General features: G+C 36.3%; 1 protein-coding gene across 2 annotated transcripts; it reads right to left on the bottom strand.

Moving 5' to 3' along the window:
• Positions 1-1,476: 1,476 nt before the first annotated feature.
• On the bottom strand, positions 1,477-22,483 carry LOC139687494 (proton-coupled zinc antiporter SLC30A2-like). 2 transcript variants are annotated; one of them, XM_071584679.1, is made up of 9 exons: positions 22,108-22,483; positions 19,843-20,060; positions 9,592-9,702; positions 7,544-7,690; positions 7,264-7,417; positions 6,856-7,051; positions 5,402-5,507; positions 5,110-5,244; positions 1,477-2,721 (listed from the first exon to the last, which is right to left on the bottom strand). In XM_071584679.1, exons 1-9 carry the CDS (start codon positions 22,329-22,331, stop codon positions 2,576-2,578), a joined length of 1,437 nt encoding a protein of 478 aa, XP_071440780.1. In that variant the 5' UTR covers positions 22,332-22,483; the 3' UTR covers positions 1,477-2,575. The 2 variants fall into 2 exon arrangements, with proteins under 2 accessions (XP_071440780.1, XP_071440781.1); XM_071584680.1 differs by having other exon boundaries at positions 19,843-20,057.
• Positions 22,484-23,123: the final 640 nt, after the last annotated feature.

Below are 23,123 nucleotides of genomic sequence, written 5' to 3'. Positions count from 1 at the left end.
GGGAACACTGGCGGAACCCTAAGTCCCCGTTGGACTTAGTAAAAGATGGCTTTCCAAAACCTAACCGAGACGAAAAATGGAGCCATAAAGCAATAGTTTTGACTCCAGTTAAAGTAATCGCTCTCAATGAAGAGGAGGCCGAGGCATTAGGAAGAGAGATTTCTTCGGCCTACGAAATTCGTCCCGGAACTTCCTGCCGGTCATATTGGAGAATCGTTCCGAGGTTGATTCTGAGCTTTCAATCGAATGGTACTCCCCCGATGGCTCCTTCGATATTGATTGTTGATTCAACAGCCGTAAATACATTCGAGAAGCTAAGATACTCATTTTACTGCTTCAAACTCACCAGAGATGTGACTGGTTTCAATCCTTGGGTCACCTATACCGTTCATGATCACGGCTGCTTCTGTAGACCCACCCGTTCAATGGCAACTCTCTCTCTCTATCTCTCTCAAAGGCCCACTCGCCCAAAGAGGACGACGAAGAGTTTTTTCCCTCAGTTCTTTTGTAAAGAAGAATTGGCTCTGACGTAATGTGCTCGTCGACTCATTGAGTAACGCCCGCGAGGCGAAGAGATCACTGAGAGACATGATGTTTCCTTTAGTCGAATGATGATGGGAACGGAAGAAGACGAGAGTGGGAGTAGACTCAATTCAGCTTTATATTGTGGGCTCCTCAAGAATTCGCTGAAACCTACACCTACTTCCACGCTAGCGTCACGGGTGCGTGGGAAGTACACTGCTGGACTCTCGGGGTCAACAGCTGACGGCGTAATTGTAATGGTCTACCCACCACACACACGTAGAACGTCTATTGACCGCAGGGTTCCAGGTTTAAACTAGGCTAATGAAAATGGTCACACCAAGATGGGATCTGTTTCGAAACTTTTGGGTTTTTGAGCTCCGAGTGAAGAGGTATATTTTCCGTCATATTTTGCACTATGCGAACTCCAGCTCGAGAAATGGATGATTTTTCACTCCCGGAATACGATAAAAAAACAAGCCATTTCACTGTAAACCCATCGGTGGAAAATATCTCACATAGATACTGTTTGAAATAAAATTGGTGTAACTCCTTTTGGAAAACATTGTGCGGAACTGTTGGCAGCAGCCCAGGGAAAGAAACAAGTGTGGGCCTTGATTCTTTAAGTTTTTATCAGATCTATTGTTAGGATAAAACAAAACTATGTTGAAAAATGGGGCCCCTTCTTACTTTGGGTACCCAGGAAAATAATAGCGAGTTCCTTATAAATATGAAAATTGATGGAATTCTAGGAGAGAATTTTCATTTCTTCAGCATGTAGAGCTGGTGAGAGCAAAGACAAGATGTGGGTGAACAAAAAAGTTGAAAACAGATATTTTTAATTTCAAGCCTCTTCAAACACCATGAGTTTCACTAAGTTCATCTCAAAAGCAAAAAAAAAAACTGCAATGGCTTTATTAAAACATTTTCTTTATTTATAATAGAACTGCGCATAACATAAAGTTGATTTCAAACATCATACGGCGAGAAAACTAGGATAATGTGACCGCAATAAAAAATATAAAATCATTCTTGATAGTGAATGAGAGTAGAAAACAGCAAATATCATTTACAAATAATTCTTTCATGTTAAAGGAGTTTTTTCATAAGTACATATGCTTACACAAGACAGACACTTCCACTTGTGAAGAAGGGTCAGAAATATTTGCAAAAGAATGATTTTTTCATTATGAGATCAAACTGCCCATTTCCCATCACAGAATTATGAAAAAAAGAACATTTCTTTCCAACAGGATTGTTTTCAATATTTTAGGATATCATCTTCAGCAAAGGTGTTTGACAACAAGCCTTTAAATACTGGTCTTTAAAAGACACAAAAAAAAGGGCTTAAATCACCATTTTTCATTGTCATGTAACACTTTTAAGGTTCCACTAATGTTAATACATATTCATTTCCAGCAATTTTATAAAGTTACAATAAAAATGTATAAAAATTGGGAATTTAGGTCTGTAACTCTGAGCGCATCAATAGGATAATATTCCACTCGTATCCAAGAATTGTGTCTTGAACCAAATAAAATTCATTGAATAAATCTTTGATACAAATATAAATGTAAACTGATTAGAGGTATATTTCACATAGTTTAATTGCACAACATCATTACTCTTTTGACTTCTTTTCCAATATTGGCCCCGCTCCAACCAGCATCCTCTCACATTCTCTGCCAACACACAACAATGTCTGTCAACATTTCAAAACACGGAATGCAAGAGACATCACACAATGAAATTCACTTTGCATACATAGTGCATGCATTGAACTCCTCAACCTTTCATCACATCATTCATTTCAATCACAGAATAAACAATGTTGCAAGAACGAACCGTTAAATATGCTAGAGTAATAAAATAATTTTTCATTTAAATTCACTTTAAATTTTATTGTTAACTATTTAACCCCAATGAAAATAAAATGCAATTTGAATATTCACAGTGATTGAATTGACACCCACTCATGGCTATGGGTTCATTTTTAATCTTTGGTACTATAACTCGATTGGGAATGCAACATTAACTATTTTCATTGAGGGTGTCACCCTTCTGGACACTGGCACTGATTGCAGCCCTCCATTTCCTCCCTGAATTCCTCAATCTGCAACGTCAATTCAAAGAAGTCATAGCACCGTCTGATTTCGTGTGAAGCAGCGCCCAGCACTGCTTGGGGACTCACATTAGGACCTAGACAACAATACAGACCATCAGGCAAGAGCATTATACTCTGAAGCAAATCAATAATAAATGACCAACCACGCAGGCAATGCAAGTGGGATTGGAAACATGGGGACTGGTTAAAACATAGCTGCATTTAGGATATCAAAAAACTAACTTAAAGAACAAATTCAGACCACCACCAAAGAAATAATATGAGGCACATTCAAAAAGTAAGGATCGCTTGGGCCATAAAAAATATATATTCTTTGAAAAATGTTTTTAATAAAGTTTAAGTTTCCTAAAAACCTACAAGTACTTCACTTTTCTACATGAATTCCTTTCACTTCTAAGCACTTTTCGCTATGTTGAATCAGCTTTTTTCATCCCCCTGCATAGAAGTTTGCCACCTGGGAAGTGAACCAGTTACATTGGTGGTCTTGAGTTCCTCGTTATCCTGTAACTGTTGTACTCCAAGCCACAGTTTCTAAGTGCAAGAAGAGGGAATAGTTGCTAGGCACAAAATCAAGTAATCTCTCCTAGTCGAAAGTGGTCCAAAAATGATCGCCTACACAACATTCTGCTCCTTGTGTTGGTCAGTACACATTTTCAGTACCCACCTGGCACACAATTTGTGATATCCAAGCTTTTTCTTAATAATCCTGTAAATGGTGGTGTGTCCAACAAGAGGAAATTTATCAGTAAGAAGACTAATCATCAATCATTAATTAGATCCCAGGTCTTGGTCCACTTGTTTGATGATTTCATCAGCCTGGATACTAGGCTTACCACTCCGCTCTATATCATGCACATCTGTGCAGCTATTTTTGAAGCCTCGACACCATTGTCTACTCTTTCCTTCACCCACTAATGTAGGTTCATTAAATAGGCACAACTTCCAATGAATTTGGGCAGTTGACGATCCTTTTGCACGCAAAATTCAGATCTCAGCATGCACTTTGCAACTGGCATGAGCCATGATTTTCACAGAAATAGTTAACTGCACTCACTGACAGGCAAACGGCTACCAAATCAAAACAACAACTTCAGGGGCTTTAGAAACAATCAATAGATGGTACTGCATACATGCACATATGTTCTGACCTACCAATATTTTATTATAAGAAAATGACCATTCCTTTCCGAATATGCCTCGTATATCAACTCTCTATGAATAAAGAATCAACATTGATATTAAAACTTTCTGGAATAAATTGGCTTGTGATAGGGTTACAAAGAGGCCAAATTTAAAGCACCAAGTCTTCAGGATCCTTAAACTCAAGTCACCATTTACACATGGGTAACCAGGAGTATGCAAATTTTAATTTGAAAAGAAATCCAATTACTCAGGTTGTCTGCATACCCAGGCACCATGCTTATTCTTCATTTATTCAAAGAACTAGACTTTTAATATGCCTATTAATATTTTCCAAAATAAATGTAAGCTCCCCCGATTAATCCTGTCATTTAATAGTTGGAACATTTTAATAGGTCTTTCTAATAGTCGAATAAATTTTCCGGCCCTGGTGGCGGGGTGGGTGAGATTGGAGGGGGGGAATACCATGGTCGCCTGCCAACCCAGAAGTAGAAGGTTCGATTCCCATCTTAGGTGAGTTATCCAACACCTAGGGCATGGTGTTTATAATTGTCATTATTGTACTGCGTATGGGTTAGGTGGAAGAAGGATCAATGAAGTCTCAATCAATCTCACCCCAATAAAAATTAAATCATTAAATAACATAAATAAACTCACAGAATATGTAAACCTACATTGTCTGCCTGGTAGTACATATATTTTCCTTGTCAAAATTGATTTACTTCCCCAAATCAAATTATTCTATTTCAAGGCTACCTTCAATATTCTTGTCCTATCCAGTCAATGACATCATCCAGGAAAACCTGTACACCTTGTTTTCAGATTTTGGTTTTTCCCTCCACTATATACAACCCACTGTAGAAGCATGAAAACCTGACACATGTCACTATGTTCTGACACTTTAGACTTTATGCATCACATAATATTTTACTATTTTTCATGTGCAAAGTTAATATCAGATCAAAAATTTTCTACATTCAAATTAAAAGATGGAGAACAAGCAGAAATAGTGTTTTTAAACGGTAAACCAATAAAGCACAAAACTAAAGGGGAGAATGTTCAAAAAAGGATCTGGCGGAAAAGCCTGTTATACTTAAAAAGAGTTTCAACTTTTCTGGTTGAAAATTACTAAGTTCAAACTAAGCACCAAGGCTGTCACGTCAATATCAATGGTTAATTTACATGCTATTGGCAGACCACATTTATATGGCTTGCCATAAATAATTTCATGCATTATATAATACACAAGTGAAGCAAAACAACAATGCCCACCATCTAATAACTAAATTAAAACACTTGCACAAGGAAATTTAACAGCTTACTTATGGCAAGATGGGCCGATAGGGCAGTCTTGTCCAAACTCAAGGCCCATATCCTCAGGTTATGCACTCGTACAACCCCATCTATGCTTGAGAGCGTGGACAAAACTTGGCTAAAGTCAACTCCCCTAGGCATTCCTACGGGACAGAAACAGTCTCAATTAGATTAAATTTCAACTTCTCACCAGGAAATTTGCTGAAAGGCCTCCACATCATCATGAGCAAACACTCTCATTCAAGCATGAGATAAATCAATTGACATAGATTCGAATGAATATGATGGGAACAAACTTACCTTCCATTAATACAATAAGTGTATCCCTTAATATCGCAAAGGTAGTCACTAGCACCAGGATAGAGAAAAGGAATGTGCAAATTGGATCCACAATAATCCATGATGGCTGAAAAAAAAACCTAACATTAATTCAGATTCATAGAAATATATTAATCTTCATCCCTTAAATAATATATTTTTTTTAATAAACACAATACATATCCCTCCATTTATCATACTTAATTTTTTGTTGACCAATTGTCCATATTTAGTTCATAGTTGCAGAAGTCCATATTTTTTTTTAACTATTCATAATTTTCTCAGTTATTTCGTCTTAAGGAACATTTAAATGAAAAAATTAAACATGATAATGCCCTGCATTGACATGCTATGAAATATGTTATAAGAGTAAATCATCAGTAATTGAATCCAGCGAAACATTTTTTGAAATTAAGCTAATGTGTATGATAAAGCACTAGAATCATAATTTGAAGTCTGCCCATGAGCTAACTCATAATTGAGCCATGAACAAACAAGAGTGTTTTTATGCATTATTAGGTTAGATAAGGTATAGCAAAATAATGGAGATGAAAATTAATGCAAAACTGTCTGAATTAGGAATTGGAAAAAGTTGGCAGATCATACAAACATTTCATGTTATCCAGTGAGCAGAGAATCTGGGACAAGCAACCGTTGATATTAGGATTTAAAGAAGGATTTTTTACCTTTTTATCTTGCCATCACACATGCCTTGTTTCAGCCTATCCCCATGTCCCTCATATTCTCTTTCTCTGTCTAAGCTTTCTGGCCTAATGTATTTACCGTATAGTTCCTCCATCATATATTCCTTCCATCTCTCTCGAATCTTCCCTGATTCAAGTAATAATTCCCTGGTTCCTGGCATCTCTTAGATTTTTGTGCGGATTTCCTATTCTTACTTAATGAAAGTACTTTAACCTTCCTGAATAGCATACCAATTCCACCTATCCATCATAAACTTTCCATTTCCTTGCGCTTGGTCTCCCACTTTGCTTCTTTCACCCTATTAGTTCCCAACCCTAAAATTTGTTTACATTGAAGTTTTATTTCAGAAAACAGCAATAAAATTATTAATTTGAGAAATGCATTCATTCACATGCATCCAATATTTAACTGACATCCAATGAAATGATGTGCAAACGTTACAAGTGTTTATGATTGGATCACCTTATAATTCTATCCTCAATAAGACTGACTAACTTATTCGGTACATGAATGGACTTACTAAGAGAGATCACTGTACTGAAGGGGCCAAATGTGATAATTAAGATCATACACCAAATTTCCACTACATTTATAACGACAACAATTGGCTCTCTTAAAACAACGGCTTTTCTATCAGTTGCATCAATTTTAATTAAAAAAATATAATAAACCATTTCCAGGGAGTAAGCAATGCTTGTGTATGACAAAATGTGAACTGAATGACTTCTCACCTTGAAATAAATTATGAGTGCAGCTACAAATACTCCAAAACTCTGTATAAAATCACCAAGGACATGGATGAAGGCCGCACGAACATTAATGTTTGGTTCATGGCTGTGAGAAGAGCCGGCAACATGGGAATGGTTACTACTTGAGCCATGGGCTGAACCATGCGAGTGCCCATGCTGATGAAGGGTCAAACCCATACTGAAAAGAATATAACAATATGGCTCACTCATGATTGAAAAATGAAGTTTTTTTCATTCAGAAAACTATATACACTAAACTGCAACCTCCCCTACATCATAATGCATAAATAAATAAATGCATAAAAAGTTTTCAGTAAAATTTCAATTGATACATTACAACTGAATTGAAAATTTATAACAAAATAATTTCATCAGTGATAAAATACTCACACTAAGTTGACCGCAACGCCAACAGCTGATGTGATTAGCATCACTGTGGCATCGATTTCAAATGATTTTTCCACTACTCTTTCCACAGCCAAATAGACGAGAATACCAGTCACCACCCATATCAGCAACACTGAGGTCAGGGCACCAATAACCTCTGATGGGAGAAAATGAACATTTATGAGAGTCAAATCAGACATCTTGCAAACCAGCTTTCTAAAAATTTAGGACTAAAGTTATTGCATCAGCATAGTCATAAATGAAAGAAAGACTGAAACCTCACCAGCTCTATACCAGCCAAAACTCATTGTCCTCGATGGAGGGCGGGTGGCAACCCAAAGGGAGAAGAGGGAGATCATGAAAGATGCAAAATCTGTTAGGAGATGGGCTGCATCTGTTGCTATTGCAAGACTCCCCGAAATGATTCCACCTGAGGAGAAGATGACACAAATTATACGGTGAACATAATATAACTTCTTACACTTGAACATAAAGGAAGAGAGAAAATCTATTTTATGATTGGTAGTTGCACTGGGTCTGGCTGTTCAAATTGCAACATAAATAAGACTAAAAAAACAATAAACAAGTTGAATACAATTAAATGTAACACTGGGACGCCTGCAGTAGAGTAAGATGTGACCACTAAGCCTCACTTTTAAGTAAATCAATAGAATTCTAACTTATAGTGAAGCTGCCAATGTCACCAGGAGTCAAACCAGATCTCCCAAATATGTGTGCAAAATGCCTTACATATGGCATGACAAAGAAATGTTTAGAAAGTTGTTCATCTATGTAGCGTGTGGATCACAATGAAATAAATCAACAATTATTTTGCATTCCTTAACCAACAATCCATTCTGCAGAAGAATCTTGATTCAAGTTGGCATTTAAACAGAAAAAATCCAAGTTATGCTCATTAATAAAGGAGGGGCATATAAATTCACAAATGAGAAATCACTTTACAACCTAAAAACTTAATAAATGATGGAAATTAGTTGAAATCATAAGTCAGATTTCATTCGATCAAAAACAGGATCCATGTAGTTGATATTCAGTAACAAAACCAATCATTCCATTTACTTCATCACACTTCAATAATTGGTGATGAAAAGGAATAATTCCGTATTTCCAATGTCATCTTCACATTCCAATTAGTTCACCAAGTCAATGCGGCAATTTATTTATTTATGAGCCTCATTCAATACAGCACATTATATTGAGAAAAACATAATAATGACAAATGTTAAATTAACAAACAATTCTTAGAATTAGGAGTAACTCAAAATATATTTTACACTTTCAGGCTTCACTTTGTGGAATTGTTTGATGTCCACATTAAAGGAGTTTGTAATTTTCCACAGACTTAATTTCAAAGTACAATGTGTTTCACCGACTTTTGGCATCATCAGGTACAAGTGGCACACACAGCTGTTGAATATACACCCATCGGACAGAGGAGATGGGTAAGTTAAAAGGGGGGGGGGGGGGGTTTCTGGGACTTCAAAGTTGGTGGTCGTGGCTTTTCCGGTTAAAGGAAGGAGAGGTGGTGGCACCTTGGTTATGACTGAGCATTGGGCCTGGTCTGCGTTTATGGGGGGGTGGGGGCTAGGAGCGGACGGCTACTTAGAACCATTGGATTTGTTTACCCTTGAGCAGATGAGTAGCTGTTACAGTCCGGGGATTTTTTGGAAGCGAAAGTCGGTGGTTGGAGGAAAGATAAAACAAAGCAGAAAAATGGTGTCGCTTCTGTTATGATGTTGCATATGGTCTGGGCATGGCATAGAAGCAACTGAGTACATTGAACCATTGGGTTTGTCTACCCTGGAAGTCAAAATAATGCATATTGTACATGTACATGCATAGTTGATCACAAAATACTTTTCCACATGCATATTTACAGCGTTTGATATTCAATGAAATACATAGGTTTAGGTACTGGTTAATAGTAACAGTAAAATCATTTCACTATCATTTAAAAATGATTACTGTTTATCTATTTCACATAATTGTTAGCTTAAGTGAATAAAAGACAAAAATGGAATAATCCAGTTTCAGAATGAAAATTCACTATGATCTTAGTCACAAAGGGTGAGCAAGTCCTATTTTGGGATAGGGGGATCAATTACGCAGTGAATGGTACTGCAGTAAAAAAAATACCAAAGTTGCTTAATTTTAAAGCTGGTATACAGCATCACAATCAAGTTTACTCTGTATCTATGTCTCATGCTCTTACAAATAAATCTCCAAACATAAATAAGTCTAGAATAGTACTTAATAAATTAGGATTTCAAGCAATAAAAAAGTATACAGTTATAGTCAGCAGATACTCACCCACTATTTCTCCTATCATAAAAAGGACACACAAAATACTGGCAATTATCAACTTCCGTCGAGCTCTTACATCTACTGCATTGTTTCGTTCTTGATGACAGTGCCCCAAATCTGTAAATGATCAACAGAATAAAATTAGAACAGACATAAATTGCAGACAAATCAGACAAATAGAAAAATCAGTGGCTGAGGAACTGTGCTACAAGTTACTCATCAGTCACAGAGACTGGAAGGTCATCGAAACATATAGAATTGTCCTTGAGAAGAAATGCACTATAAGTTATGAAGTGAACGCTTGTGGCATAGGTGTGATGGGCATCAGAACATCCTATACGGTCCATTTGAAATAACAGCAGGAGATACCGTGACATTAACTTTTAATGGAGTCATCTGCTAATATGCATTAAAATGCACTAATTTCAACACATAAAAATCGTTTACCTTGTGTAAGAGCCAAAACCAAACCAAGGCAAGTGTATTTCCAGGGAAAATTCCCAAGAAAATGCACCTTTCTAAAGTATTTCGAGGCATCAATTTTGTTTTCATTATAAAAACAAAGAAACCTATCATTCATTCATTTGAGCCTAACATGATAAATAATGCACCCTATTGATGAGTGACACTGTTTAATTAATACCCCAACAAGGAAGTATTTATAACTAAAGAGAATGACTGCCCATTGATTAATTTTTTTTCACAGTTTTGAAGATAACACTTTTAATAATGCCTCTTGATCATCGATAAACATCAATGGTTCGTAACAAAAGGCAACATTCCATATCATACCGAAAAAAAAAATTTTATCTTAATCCCTGCAATTTAATATGTGAGAATAACTATAAAATGTAGCCCAACGAGAAATTTCAGCTTTCCCATTGAAATGTGAACAATTTCTCAACTGTTTTAACTTCCACATGAATTTCTCATTTCGAGATGCCGGAATGGAGAAGAATGAAGAAAGCAAGATGGCACCGAGAACGACGAATGAAATATGGTCAGGGGAAGAGGGGAAGTGGTTGGGTGAAATTTGGAAGAAGCATACTAATTGGAAAGAGGAAATGCTGAGAGGCAGTGGGATGCTGAAAGGCTAGGACAGAAGGGCTGGATGCATAACGAAAGAGAAGGAAGTAAAGTGATTTTTTGGATATTGTGAAGGCTTGTACAAAGTATGAGAATTGAAGAAGATAATGAGTTGAGAAGAACAAGAAAGTTTAGGCCGGAGGAAGTCTATTATTATATTTAACAGTTGATAGGAATCATGCCACATAAATGGAGATGGATGAGAGGAAAACTTAAAATGTCTCAATCATAACAAATCATCAATGGTGCATCCTCACGACCTCTCAACTAGGCTGGAAACCAGCAGCCCTTCATTTCATACGTCTGAAAATGAACAGCATATTCGTAAGTGTCCCATTGGCCCAAGGGATCGGGGAAGATACAGTGCCCCTTATAAACCGCGACACGCAATACACTAGACGATCTGACGCCGTAAGACTTAAATTCTTTCAAGAATGGCACTAAAGGCCAGCTGCATTTGGAAGTTTTATATTCCGAGTCATCGGTTGCAAGCATATTGGACAGATTGCTTTCTTCTCCATGTACTTATTACAACTTTAAATTTATAGCAAAAAACGACGCAAGAGGAAGGCCATAAAATCGTCTTTTTCTTCGAGGAAATTTGGAACCAGAAATTTCTCATACCGGGGATGACAAAGTTTTGGTAATCCAGACTTTTAAACGGTGAAAAAGCATTACTATGGCGAGGTCCGAAGTCAATATAAAAGCATAACACCAAACTTACACATTCTATATAAACTCAACTGCTTCAAGCTTCACTGCGCGCTTTCTCAGAACATTCATATAGAAAACACAATTACCAAATCACTTTTCCATCGATGTTTATTGGTACGACGCGTTTCACAGTGTTACTTACTAAAGTCTGTGGTAGAAGATATAATTTATCTCAAATCGCTTTTAGAATTTCCCTCTTTCAAAAAAGGGCAAAAAGATAATATTTCATTGCCTCTAGACCACCAACATAAAGCAGTTCAAATTTCGATATTTTAATGAAACCAAACAACTATGGGGCGAAAAAGCTAATTGAAACCTTTCAATCTTTTCAAAATAAATCTTATTAAAATTTTGCATAAATTATTCAATAAAAATTTCTTATCATTAAAAATATTTCGGCGAGAAGTGTGCAGATAGAATGCCAATTCAATTTTTAATAAGTGATAAAGCGGCGCACTAATCATAAGTGGCGATTACAGGCGTAAATCGTCTTGAAATGGCATGTTATCTGGCAAAGATTGCAGATATGTTTCGTTCAAAGTCGTCTGCTCAGTTGCGAGACCATGAGAATGTTTACATACGCTAAAAAGGAATGATATCTTGGAATATATGTATACATTTGAAATGAAAAATATTAGAATCCTGACAAAAACTGCATCATAATAAAGTTGATTGGTTCGTCCACCAAAGAGAAAAAGCTGAACAATATGACTAAAGAACCAACCCCAAAATGTTTACGCATGTGACTTTCAGTTTCTTTAAGTTGACCCCCATTACATTTACGATGCATGTACTGGATTTTTGCATGACGATTTATGCACTGGAAAGTGTCAGCGTGAGTTGTAACAACATAAAAAAGAGTCAAAAGCTATAATTGTGACATGACGCGTATACAAATGAATTCTTCGCGCTTAATGACTATTTATGAACTCCGACTGTCACGGAAAGAAGTTTTTGCTATAAACGTCAATATTTTAACTTTAGAGGAGATGAACTGCAATTGAACGACTTATATTAACGATGCCCATCATAAGTATATGTTATTTTGTGTCATAAACCCACAACAAACAAGTTAGGTTTTTCTAATTGGTAAATAAACAACTAATTATGGCGTTTATTTTCGAAATATCGGACGTTCAACTGGAAGTGGGTTACCTACGTCCAACTATGATTTGAAGTTGCCTCTTCTCGTTACAATATAATTATCAATTTTGGTGCGGAGTCAATAAGCCACCGTTTAGACCCGAACGTAAAAAAAAAACAAGTTCAACACGTGCACATTAAAATATAATCAAAATAGGTCAGCAAATCCCATAAATTCTAAGACGGAAGAACCACATTTGCACTCCAATAATCCGATTATGATTCTAACAAACGAAAAATACTCGGCGAAGGGACACCGATACAACTAAGTCTAAATTGCAAACCCAAAAAAAACCTTTCGCAGGCAACAAAAATGCTATCAGTCACTGTACCACCATCACATAAAAAGTACGCTTTGTTCCGTAAAACGTTAGGTAGCTAGGGTTTATGTGGCGTGGTGGGGAGAGGGTTCGGCTTCGGTTGTAGCTCTGGGAGACACCTGGGGAAACTCAGTTCAACCCAAACCGAGTGATTTTCATGTAGATCATTCCGATTTATTCTCGGGAAATGAGGCGGGACGGGCAGAAGAACTGGCCCACGGGCCTTGATGACTGAATTTCACAGGCCGTAAGTTCGGTGCGACAGGAACTCTGCATACACCGCGCATCTCCGGATTGACTCGCGTTCGTTTGGTATAATCAAATTCCCTAGCATATAAAAACTGTTTTTACTCTTTGAAATTACCGCGAACCAAAGACACACACACACCTGACAACGACACAGGGCTCTCCATTACAGCGATAAGATCACCAAATGATCACCAGTGAAGCTTCCGTGCACAGTGAAAAAGGCAGGAGTCAATGAGTGAAAGGATTTCATTGATACCATACAGTATTGAAGAATCCTTCCCAATGGAATACCGGTCACGTTGGATGTAGATCAATCGTTTCTCACCATATCGATACAAACTTCCAACGATAAAATGACGGACTGGCTACGAAAGAAATGATATCACACTTCCAAGATTAGCGAATCAACTACAAACAAAAAGTCATAGCGAAATGGCCTTCTTTCAGCTCAATTAAAAAGATCACACACAGAGTCACTCACGGCACGTCGCAAGACTATGCTTTTAGTCGTCAACACTATTGCATGGAATCTAATTCAGGCGCACCAAATTCCTCTCAAAACGGGTTTTACTCGTGAGGACGTCACATTAGTCATTGGGACGAATTTGCGAGCATTTTAATACGAAAAAACTACGAAGTAACAACGTGTGTAAATGATACATTCATACTTCCAATTACTATTGGTAAAAACATCACCATAATGAGTAATGGCTATGACTTGTATGGTCCTTTTGATTACAATATATGTACTGCATAAGTCAAAATAACAGGAGAATCAGGATGTGGAGTGAGACAGGGATATGCGTTTTCGCTCGTGCTTTTCCACTTATAATAGGATTAGAGGGAGAAGGGACCATCTAGTCTCTATTTCGCCCCAATACTGACGTTTTATTATTACATGCTGATGAAATGAGAAGAGCAGCATGGGAGGGACTGTAAGTCAGAATCAAAGTTGGCCACGAGTTGTTTTGTAGGTCAGATTGGTGAATGACTAAGTGTGAGTTAGCCAGTCTTCAACAGGATTGCAAATCTTTCAGCAGGGTTCATCACAGCCTTAACTTCAATCAGTAGACAAATTCTCATTATAGGGACATGTTGGATCTCTGAGACACCCAGGTAAAAATATCCCACGCAGGAAATTTAATTAAGCTCACACTTCACTCTCATTATCAGTCCATGCCACAAATATTTTAATTCAAAGAGAGCCATCTTTTGAGAAAAAAATATGCTTTAATTTGCAAATAACTTCTTGCCTCTTTTAAAGTGAGAAAGTTGGTGGTAACTGCTCCTTAGTCAATGACAAGTTTGCAAACAGAAGAGAGAATTTGAAAAACTATCATAATAATAATATCTCTGAATGGAATTCTACAGAGAAACTCCAAAATGCCATTCAGTCTTTCACAACTTTCAGTCTTATACCATCAAACTATGAACAAATGACCCTAGTAAATGGGTACCTAATTTTATGCATATAAGTGAATATTTTAATTTGGCACATGATTTTCTCAGTTTGTGCATTGTATTCTCGAGACTTTGGCCATGTGTTGTTCTGCGTTTAGGGGGTAACTAATGAGTTTACTCCACTGCTGTTCACTTCAAAGCTAAACATCAACATTAATGCATGGGAAAAGATTTAATATAGAAAACATAAATCTTCATGGCACCTCAACAATTTCTCTTCCACACACAGTTATCTCTAGGAGCAGTAATGACAGTTAAAAGCAAGTAGATATCTTCCATGCGCTGTGAGTCCCTCAATTTTGGAAATAAGGAAGTAATGTTCAAACTGATCTTTGATTTTAGCCAAATAGGATAATTATTTTTGGAGATATTTCAACACCATTTTTCACTTTTATAATTGGCCGCTTATATTCCTTTAAAAATAATATAGGGGGAAAATAAATAGCATTACATGGAATAAACTGTGTGAGGAATGGCAGTCCAGCTAGTTTTTGTATAACTAAAAGCATTACTACTCTACATGGGGGGGCCTGTAAGTAACTGGCCTGACCTAGAGATGGTGGCAGTTGCTTGATATATCACTGTATTAGAAATTCTGCAATCTATAATGTCGACTGAAAGTGCGCAAGCTAGCAGACATAGTAAGCATTTCAAAAAGTGCGGTACATCGCATATTAACTGAAAATTTGGAGATGAGAAAGCTCTGTGCAAAATGGGTCACACTCGAGCAAAACCAGTGTCGTGAAGATGTTTCAATTGAGTATTTGGCAGAGTTTCACTACAACACAGCAGAATTTTTGTGCAGTTTCATTACCATGGATGAAACATGGCCAAATACCAGGCCTTTTTTATGCTCTGAACTTCACCCTGATGATGATGGCAGAGTCAGCCATCGAAACGTCAGTGTACTGCAACCAGACCCGGAGGAAAACCCGAGAGAACTTCTTGAATGCACTACATGGGATGCACTACTTTTAAAACCAGTACATTGAACTGCTAAATGTATTTTGGGGTGAAAAAAATTAATATGAGAAAGTGTAAACAAAGGGTAACTCTCAACACACTACATATGAGCATAGATTAAATCATCCAGTTCTAGGGTGATGAAGAAATTTTGGAAGAAAGAAGGAGATTTGGATCTCAAATCATCTTAAGAAAATAATTGCACAACGAAGAAATTAAGGAGAACGTTGAAGACAAAGAAGGAACAGTTGAGGCTCTTCAGGCCTAACATGCATCTAATAGGGTTACAGTTTCCGGTTCGAGAGGCTCCTTCAACTGTAGAGGAAGTTGAAAGGACAATCATTGCACCATTGCCTTCTGTTGGGACCAAAGGACGGTAATCAAGGCTCCTAGATTAGATCATGAAGGAGTTATAATGCTCTTCGCAAATCATTCTTTATTCGAGTCAATTCAGAAACAAATTTATATGCTCATGGGTAGTTAAAAAATTCAACCTATAGAGAAATTGTAAATGAAAGACTAGAACTAGAAGGAAAGATGGAAAGACTAGACAAGTATTTGAAATACAAGAGTTGAACAATAAAGAACTGATCATGAATTTTTTCTCTCCATAGATTATTGCATAAAAATATACTTTTGCTAGATTGTTAGTTTAATGTGTCCTGAATATGCAGTTTGTACATGTATCTTTGATTTGACCCCAAAATTGTGTCAGTGGCAGCTTTTGCAAGTTGAAACAACAACAATGGAGGTAACACACAATGCTGAAATGAAATGTCACTTTCTGCTGAAAAAATCATCATCTGAGGCCTATTTTATACAACAAGAAGCATGTGGAAAGTCTTTTCTTCCCTATGGTACAGTTAAAGATGGTATGAAATGTTTAAAAAGGAGAGAAAATCAATTTAAAAAAGGCTGACCCTGAGCTCCCAGTCACCGCTCTTACCGAAGTAAAAATTAACACCACTACTGTGATTAAGAAAGATATCAAATAATGTTATGAAAACCATCTGAAATGTTGAAATTTTCTTTGGGTTCTACAAACGCATAGGTAGCAAAAAAATTGCACATGAGACACTCGTGCTCGGTGGGTTCCGAAACACTTCATATCCAAACAGCACGACATTCGCAAGGAGGTTCCTTTGCAATTAAGATTGATGTCCAGAATAAGAAGAATTCTTTCAAAGGTAATCACTACAGATAAAACTATGCTAAATCACCTTAACCCTGATAGCAAACAGCAGAGCTGTGTGAGGACAAATTCAGCATCACCAACAGCAAAAAAAGCCATAGTTCTGGCTTCTGCTGTGAAAGTAATATTCATATTATTTTTTGCTACAAACGGTTGTATCAGCATGTCATAGTAGCATGCACAAATGTGTATGGAGCATACAATAGGGATGTAGTGAAAATTTTCCAAGGCCATCGCAAAAGGACACATTTCAAAGCAACACAATAATGCAAATGCATGTTGCAAATTTTTCCACTAAATATCTCACAAAAATCAATGTGAAGTGTGTTCCTTATTCTCCAAGTAGTCCAGAACTAGCCCAACTTGGCTTTTTTTTGGTTTCCCAATGCAAAGAAACACCTTGTGAAAAGTTTTTTTGAAACTGTGGTGCACATTATAAGAAGCAATGGTGAAGACTGCTGAGGAAATTTTGAAAGACTCGTCAAAAATTGACTTATAAAAGTGGAAAAACAGGTTTGACAAGCACCCTGCACCTACAGGGACTTTGAGAAGGGCCATCAAAATTTGGACGGTATTGAATATTATTGTTAAAAATTATCATTTCTTTAAACAACTCTCTTTATTCTGGGGTTAATTTTCTAAATTAAGTATATCAGAAATAGATAACATTTAATTCTACAGGTGAAAACATTATCTTTCTGAAATCCCTACACTTATACAGCTACAGTTGGAGATATCCATGATAATTTTGTGATAACCACATATCAGATGAAATTCTTGGGACAAAACCTAACATAATGAGCCATTGCATAAAATTCAGCCACTTATGGCTATTTTTCAACAGAATATGGCAACAGTATTATCTTAAAAACTGAGATAGGTAACCCAGGTTTCTCTGGAGGAGAATCCTATTTCTTCGGCAGTACAAAGGAACAAGGAACACAAATATGGTATGAACCAAGAAATCCTCACGGAGCCAAATGGACTAATGTCTGGCATATTCAGGCCTAAAAGATCCAGGTATTGGTGGAGTTTAGCAGTCTGAAAAAGGTGCCTAGTCTCTTTTGCCCAGCTGTACAAATGATTTGTGTTCTTTGCACAAAGACAACTTTTACAATAGTCTTTGATGGCCAATAGAACTTTTCACAAAGGAAATCTATTCCACAGGGACTCTCTGAAGCATTATGAAAGGCACTATACCAGAAATAGTGAAAAAAAATTATAAAACTGAGACATTGTGGAATAATACACAAAAGATGGTTTATGTATATGCAAATGGAAGGAAAAAGAAGACATAAATTATTGTCTTAAGACTATGATGGAGAAAGTTCAAAAAAGGAGAAAGTTTAAAAAATAACAGTGATGGTGACTGAGTAACAAAATAAAAATTAATAAAATGTTGTTATTGGGGCAAGATTGAGATAAAAATAGCCCCTTCTGCCGCCTACCTCATCATCATTTACATGCTAAAATATGAATACATTCATTACAAGAAAGTGTGTAGAAATTTTGATAATGATTAAAAGGAAAATGTGAGATAAAATAAAGAAATGGAATTACAATGTTACATGGACGATAATTGGGTCAAGCGTGAAAAGATTTGTGGCAAGTAAAACTTTTTGGGAAGCGTATAAGGATTGTGGACTGATTTCCTTCATGAAAAAACCCACTGCCAGGAAACACCCAACGAAATACATGGGTGAAAGGAAAGGTTAGACCAAATTCTGTCACATAATCCAGTAGGGAGGATAGCATTGTGATGGTATCTCAAATTGGGGATTCACTTGTTTAAAATACTTCCCAAAAATTGTCCAACAAATGTAGAGGTCAGAATGTCAAACCTTCACAAGTTTAAAACATTTCATTTGCATCATGAAATTCCTTATTTTCACAAGTATGTCTGCCAAAACACCATTTTAACACTGGAATAAGGAAAGAATCCATTTCCTGCTTCAAAATCAAACTTCCATGGATTGAAGAGCACAACAAAAAAGATGCCATAACGGCTCAGTTGATGGAATAAGAAAGGACATAACTGATTGTCTGTCTTAAGGCAATGAACCAGGAAAGCACCCGTTTTAGAAAGAAACGTTCGACCATTAATCCAAGAATGTATTACTTAATTAACTACGCAAATATATCAGTTTTGAAAATTGGCACATAAGATTTGCATTGAGGATTTTATGAAAATGATCTTCAATATGCCAAGTTTTTCAATTGTCAACTCCATGAAAAACATTAAAACCCACGAATGGTTAAGAAGTTTAAAAAAATCACTACTTCCAAATTAAAAAATTATATATAATGTCATAGATTTAGGACATTAAAAAGGATCCTTTCTTGCAAATAAGAATAATAAATAAATTCCAATTACAAAAAAAATGATTACATGGCTATCTGCTTATTTATGTAAACCGGAAATATCATCCGACCACTAACAGGCAATGAGACTGAATTGATGTGAAGCCAATCCATTCTAACAACATAATCTCTAATAGACAAAAGAATCTGTTACAAGCATAAACATGACATATGAATATTTAACTGAAGGAACAACATACGCCCAAAATGTTGGTAGGGGATCAAAACTCTAATCAGCTAATTTTTGGTAGTAGTAGTAGTTTTTAGGGGAGGCGGCCGACAGCTGCGGTCATTTGCGCGATAGGGGATGGACAGGAAAGGATGAAGGGTGGAAGGAAACCCGGCATCGGCATTAGCCTACTCTTTACAAAAGGCGCCAAGGGGTCCGCAGTTTAACGTCCCATCCGACGGACGGCGTACTCACTCAAAGTGCCCTCCACAAAGCACCTCAAGTAGGGATCGAGATACCACTGAAAAATAATTTTTGGTTTTTTCAAGAAAAGATGTGTGGGGAACTATTGTATATGCTAACTTCTCCTGAAAAACATTCAACAGTGGAATTACTTTGAATCCCATCATCTCACAAGGGAAAAAATATCCTTCCAGGACATACAATTTCTGACACTTAGTCATGACATTATTTTGACAGCCCATTAACACATCAATTCTGATATTAAGCATGCAGCAAACTTGATGGTAGTTTTAAGGAATTTTTCATCACATAATAACCACAGCTAATGCCGATAAGGCCTGGCTCCCTCGTGATACCTGCAGATAATTCTGGATTTGGAAGAATCACTTCCTCATTGACACCATCGATCTTCTCCCGCGACCCACATCGATCTCTTCCATTGGATATAACACAGCACCCCCTTGGGTTCCCATGGACACAAAATATGAGTCGCTGAACATTTGGTGCTGATGATTCTGATATATTATCAGTGCTCGTGAGGCCCCCATACCTCTGCTGTATAGCACTGGAACTGCTGAAGCAATAGAAAGAGGTGTAAATTCATAATGCAGGCAATATATGTCATAAATTCAAGTTAATTAGTGCAGTTAATCCTTATCACATAATATAAATGAAAATCCAGCACCCTTTCAATCCACCCAATGCATCTTTCATGTCACTTCATATCAAGTGTAATGTCATTCTTTGCAGTTGAAAGTGTAACTACCAAGCACTAAAAATGCACTATTTAAATATATGGGTAGTATACTTGGCAAAGGAATATTTTATTTTTAAATTACAGCCTATTCTGAACACAGTTTGTTCAATAATGGGATGAAAAAATAAACCTGATTTACTATAATCAAACGGCAGTAATAGTTTAAAATATTATTTAACACATTTATGTAATCAAACAAGGACGAATATTAATCATCAATGGTCTATATAGCAATTACACACCAGGAACTTTGCCTTCAACCTTGTTTCAACTCATGGGAATGAATGGGAAAGTGGGATGTATTTACTGCTATGAACATAAGTGAAACATCACCACAACTGATCTAAATAATTCTAGGAGAGTACAAGAGGATTTAGTATATACCTTTCCATTCCAGGCTCCTAAAAATCACTCACTCCCTTGCCACAATATTTTCTCATTATCTACACAGGCCAAAAGTTTTTCAAAGCAATACAGAGATATGGTTTTAATATTTCATGAAAATTGAATAAAAAGAATTTAAAACTCATAATTTTCCTAATACACAAGGTGCATCCCAAATCATTTATTGAATTCAAAATCTGCGAAAGATAAGGTAAAAATTAAAATAACTGTTTATGGAAAATGATAACTGCATTTAAAATATTTATAATTATGTGCACAAGGAGCACCAAAGTTTTAATAGGCGTAGATAATTAATCTATCTTAGGTTGTCTAAAGTAATATAACTTTACTAAACAAGTTTAGAAATACAATTGTGAAACAATCACATTAAGAGCTGTAGAAGAAAAAGTTGGGCTTTTAAATAAAATTAAGCAAGACACAGAAATCTTCAGCGCATCTGAACGTTATTCCCATTTGTAATACTATAAAAATCTACACATTAAGTAAAACAAGGATCATTGGAACCCATTAAAAAAATTTTGTGCCTAGCTTATATATTCCACTTACAGGTGGGTAGGTCCACCTGATTAACCACTTAGTTCCACCCTCTTCAGATTAAACTAATGAAAAATGTCCACTAAAAGATACACCGAATTCAACCAAACTTACAGAGGAAAACTTTCGCTTAAACCGCGATCCATTTTCCTAAGAAGTAACAATTAATTAGCTCAGCGAATGTAACTTCAATTTTAAGGAACTTAATTATATTAACTGATCAACTGATCAACGAATGGAGAAAATGGGCGATATTATGTGCACTCGGCACAAATGCAACCTAGCAGGGAGATATATATTGTGCACTCGGCACAGATGTAACCAAACACCAATAGAAGATTAAGACATCACTCATAATCAACAAACGTAACTGATTAGGAACTAAACTTCTGTGTAAATAGCTGTGGGATGATTCTAGCTCAAATGACTGAAAGGAATGTGCGGTAGAATGACCTCTCGTACACTAGATGACTCATTAGCCTCAGATGAGAACTATGACTTGTGGACATGTTACTGGTGATACAATTAAAATACATCACTGTTATCACACGTTATGAATCTCCATTTGAGATAAAGCAAGGCCGCAATATTGAATAAATGATTACTGAACAAACACAACTTGATAGCAAGAATGAAGGCTTTTCTTTTGCTCATGCCAAATTAAAAATATATTATTGGGTTGAAAAGGTGGACTTTCCGGGAGAAAATATTCTGAGAAAAGAAGTTGAATGATAGGAATTGACAAAAATGAGTGATGCTCATGATGTTGAGATACAATTAAATAAACATTCCCAAGAGATACGATAAGGTACATTAGTATACCCAAACCCCTTTGAATCGAAACTTTTAATAATAGTTATGGCACATTGTCCTGTGGCTTTAGTTTTCTCTTAATCACTATGTACCGACTAATTAATAAATTTACCCCGTTTCATGTTGAGAATGTACAGTGCGCTCAGGAAATGATTTTGCTATGTCACCTCTTCCACTTCCATTTTCAACAATTAGTTTTTCCAATTCATCGTCGCCTACTTCCAGTAATGCCTCATTGTCTTGATTAAGGAAACTATCACAAAATGACACACTGTAAGTTATAACTCTTGATGGCGATCCAAATATTTGCGGTGTATCACGCAAACTTTCTGCCATGCTCTCGCGTTGACATTCATGAATGTTATTACCATCGGTTTAGGTTTTTAAAAGTTAGCTTCAGCAACGTTACACCATTAATCAAGGAATAAAGTGAGGAATGTTTTTATCATCGCCACAACATTAAGAAATCATGGCAGATAACAACTTGTGCTTCATGGCCAGAACGATAGCATCACCTAACGAATAATGTGAATACTTCAACACCATCTTTGCTATTAAAAGCGGGAAAATTAAACTTTTATCAAGGGAGCTCAAAGAAAAGAATCTAATCGATTGTTTGTAAACTACTCACTATCTTCAGTTATGGAATATTAAAATCAATAATATATATTTTAAAGAAAAAATATTGATGAAAACAAAGTCATTTCAATTATGGAGGATGTTCAAAAAAAGGAGAGGAGTCTATCCGCCTGAAATTAACTATTGACGTTTGTTATACAAGGTTTGCACAGCTTTACTCGGAAATACAGTTAAAAATCAATTGGAATATTTAAATAGACTTATTGGATATTAAGACCCATCAATAATCTTAAGACTAAAGCTGAGAAATGTGATATAATTAAAACAATGGTCCGTAATTTATCACACTGTAGGATTATTGTCCCACAAATCGCCTGAAAGATTTATTTTTATGTCATAGACGACTTGAAAAGCATGTTATGTACTCTCATAGGAAACAAACAATGAAAATATAGATCCTGATAGGGATCCATCATGCTAAAAATATCGGTCCGAAAAGGTTTTTTTGTTCCCATGATACAAGTAACTCACGATTGAATAGCAGCATGA

The sequence above is a fragment of the Hetaerina americana genome, unplaced genomic scaffold (genome assembly GCF_022747635.1).
Source record: "Hetaerina americana unplaced genomic scaffold, ioHetAmer1.1.p SCAF_2, whole genome shotgun sequence".
NCBI lineage: Eukaryota > Metazoa > Arthropoda > Insecta > Odonata > Calopterygidae > Hetaerina > Hetaerina americana.
Note: the sequence above shows the minus strand (reverse complement) of the source record. Positions and strands in the feature narration are given on the sequence as shown.

What these genes read in the sequence shown, in the direction of transcription:
- LOC139687494 (XM_071584679.1), bottom strand. Translation starts at nt 22,331, where the DNA reads ATGGCAGAAAGTTTGCGTGATACACCGCAAATATTTGGATCGCCATCA. An exon ending in TATGATAGGAGAAATAGTGG is followed by an intron (nt 7,691 to 9,591) that starts GTGAGTATCTGC and finishes TCTTCTCCTCAG; the next exon opens with GTGGAATCATTTCGGGGAGT. An exon ending in CACTCATAATTTATTTCAAG is followed by an intron (nt 5,508 to 6,855) that starts GTGAGAAGTCAT and finishes TTTTTTTTTCAG; the next exon opens with CCATCATGGATTATTGTGGA.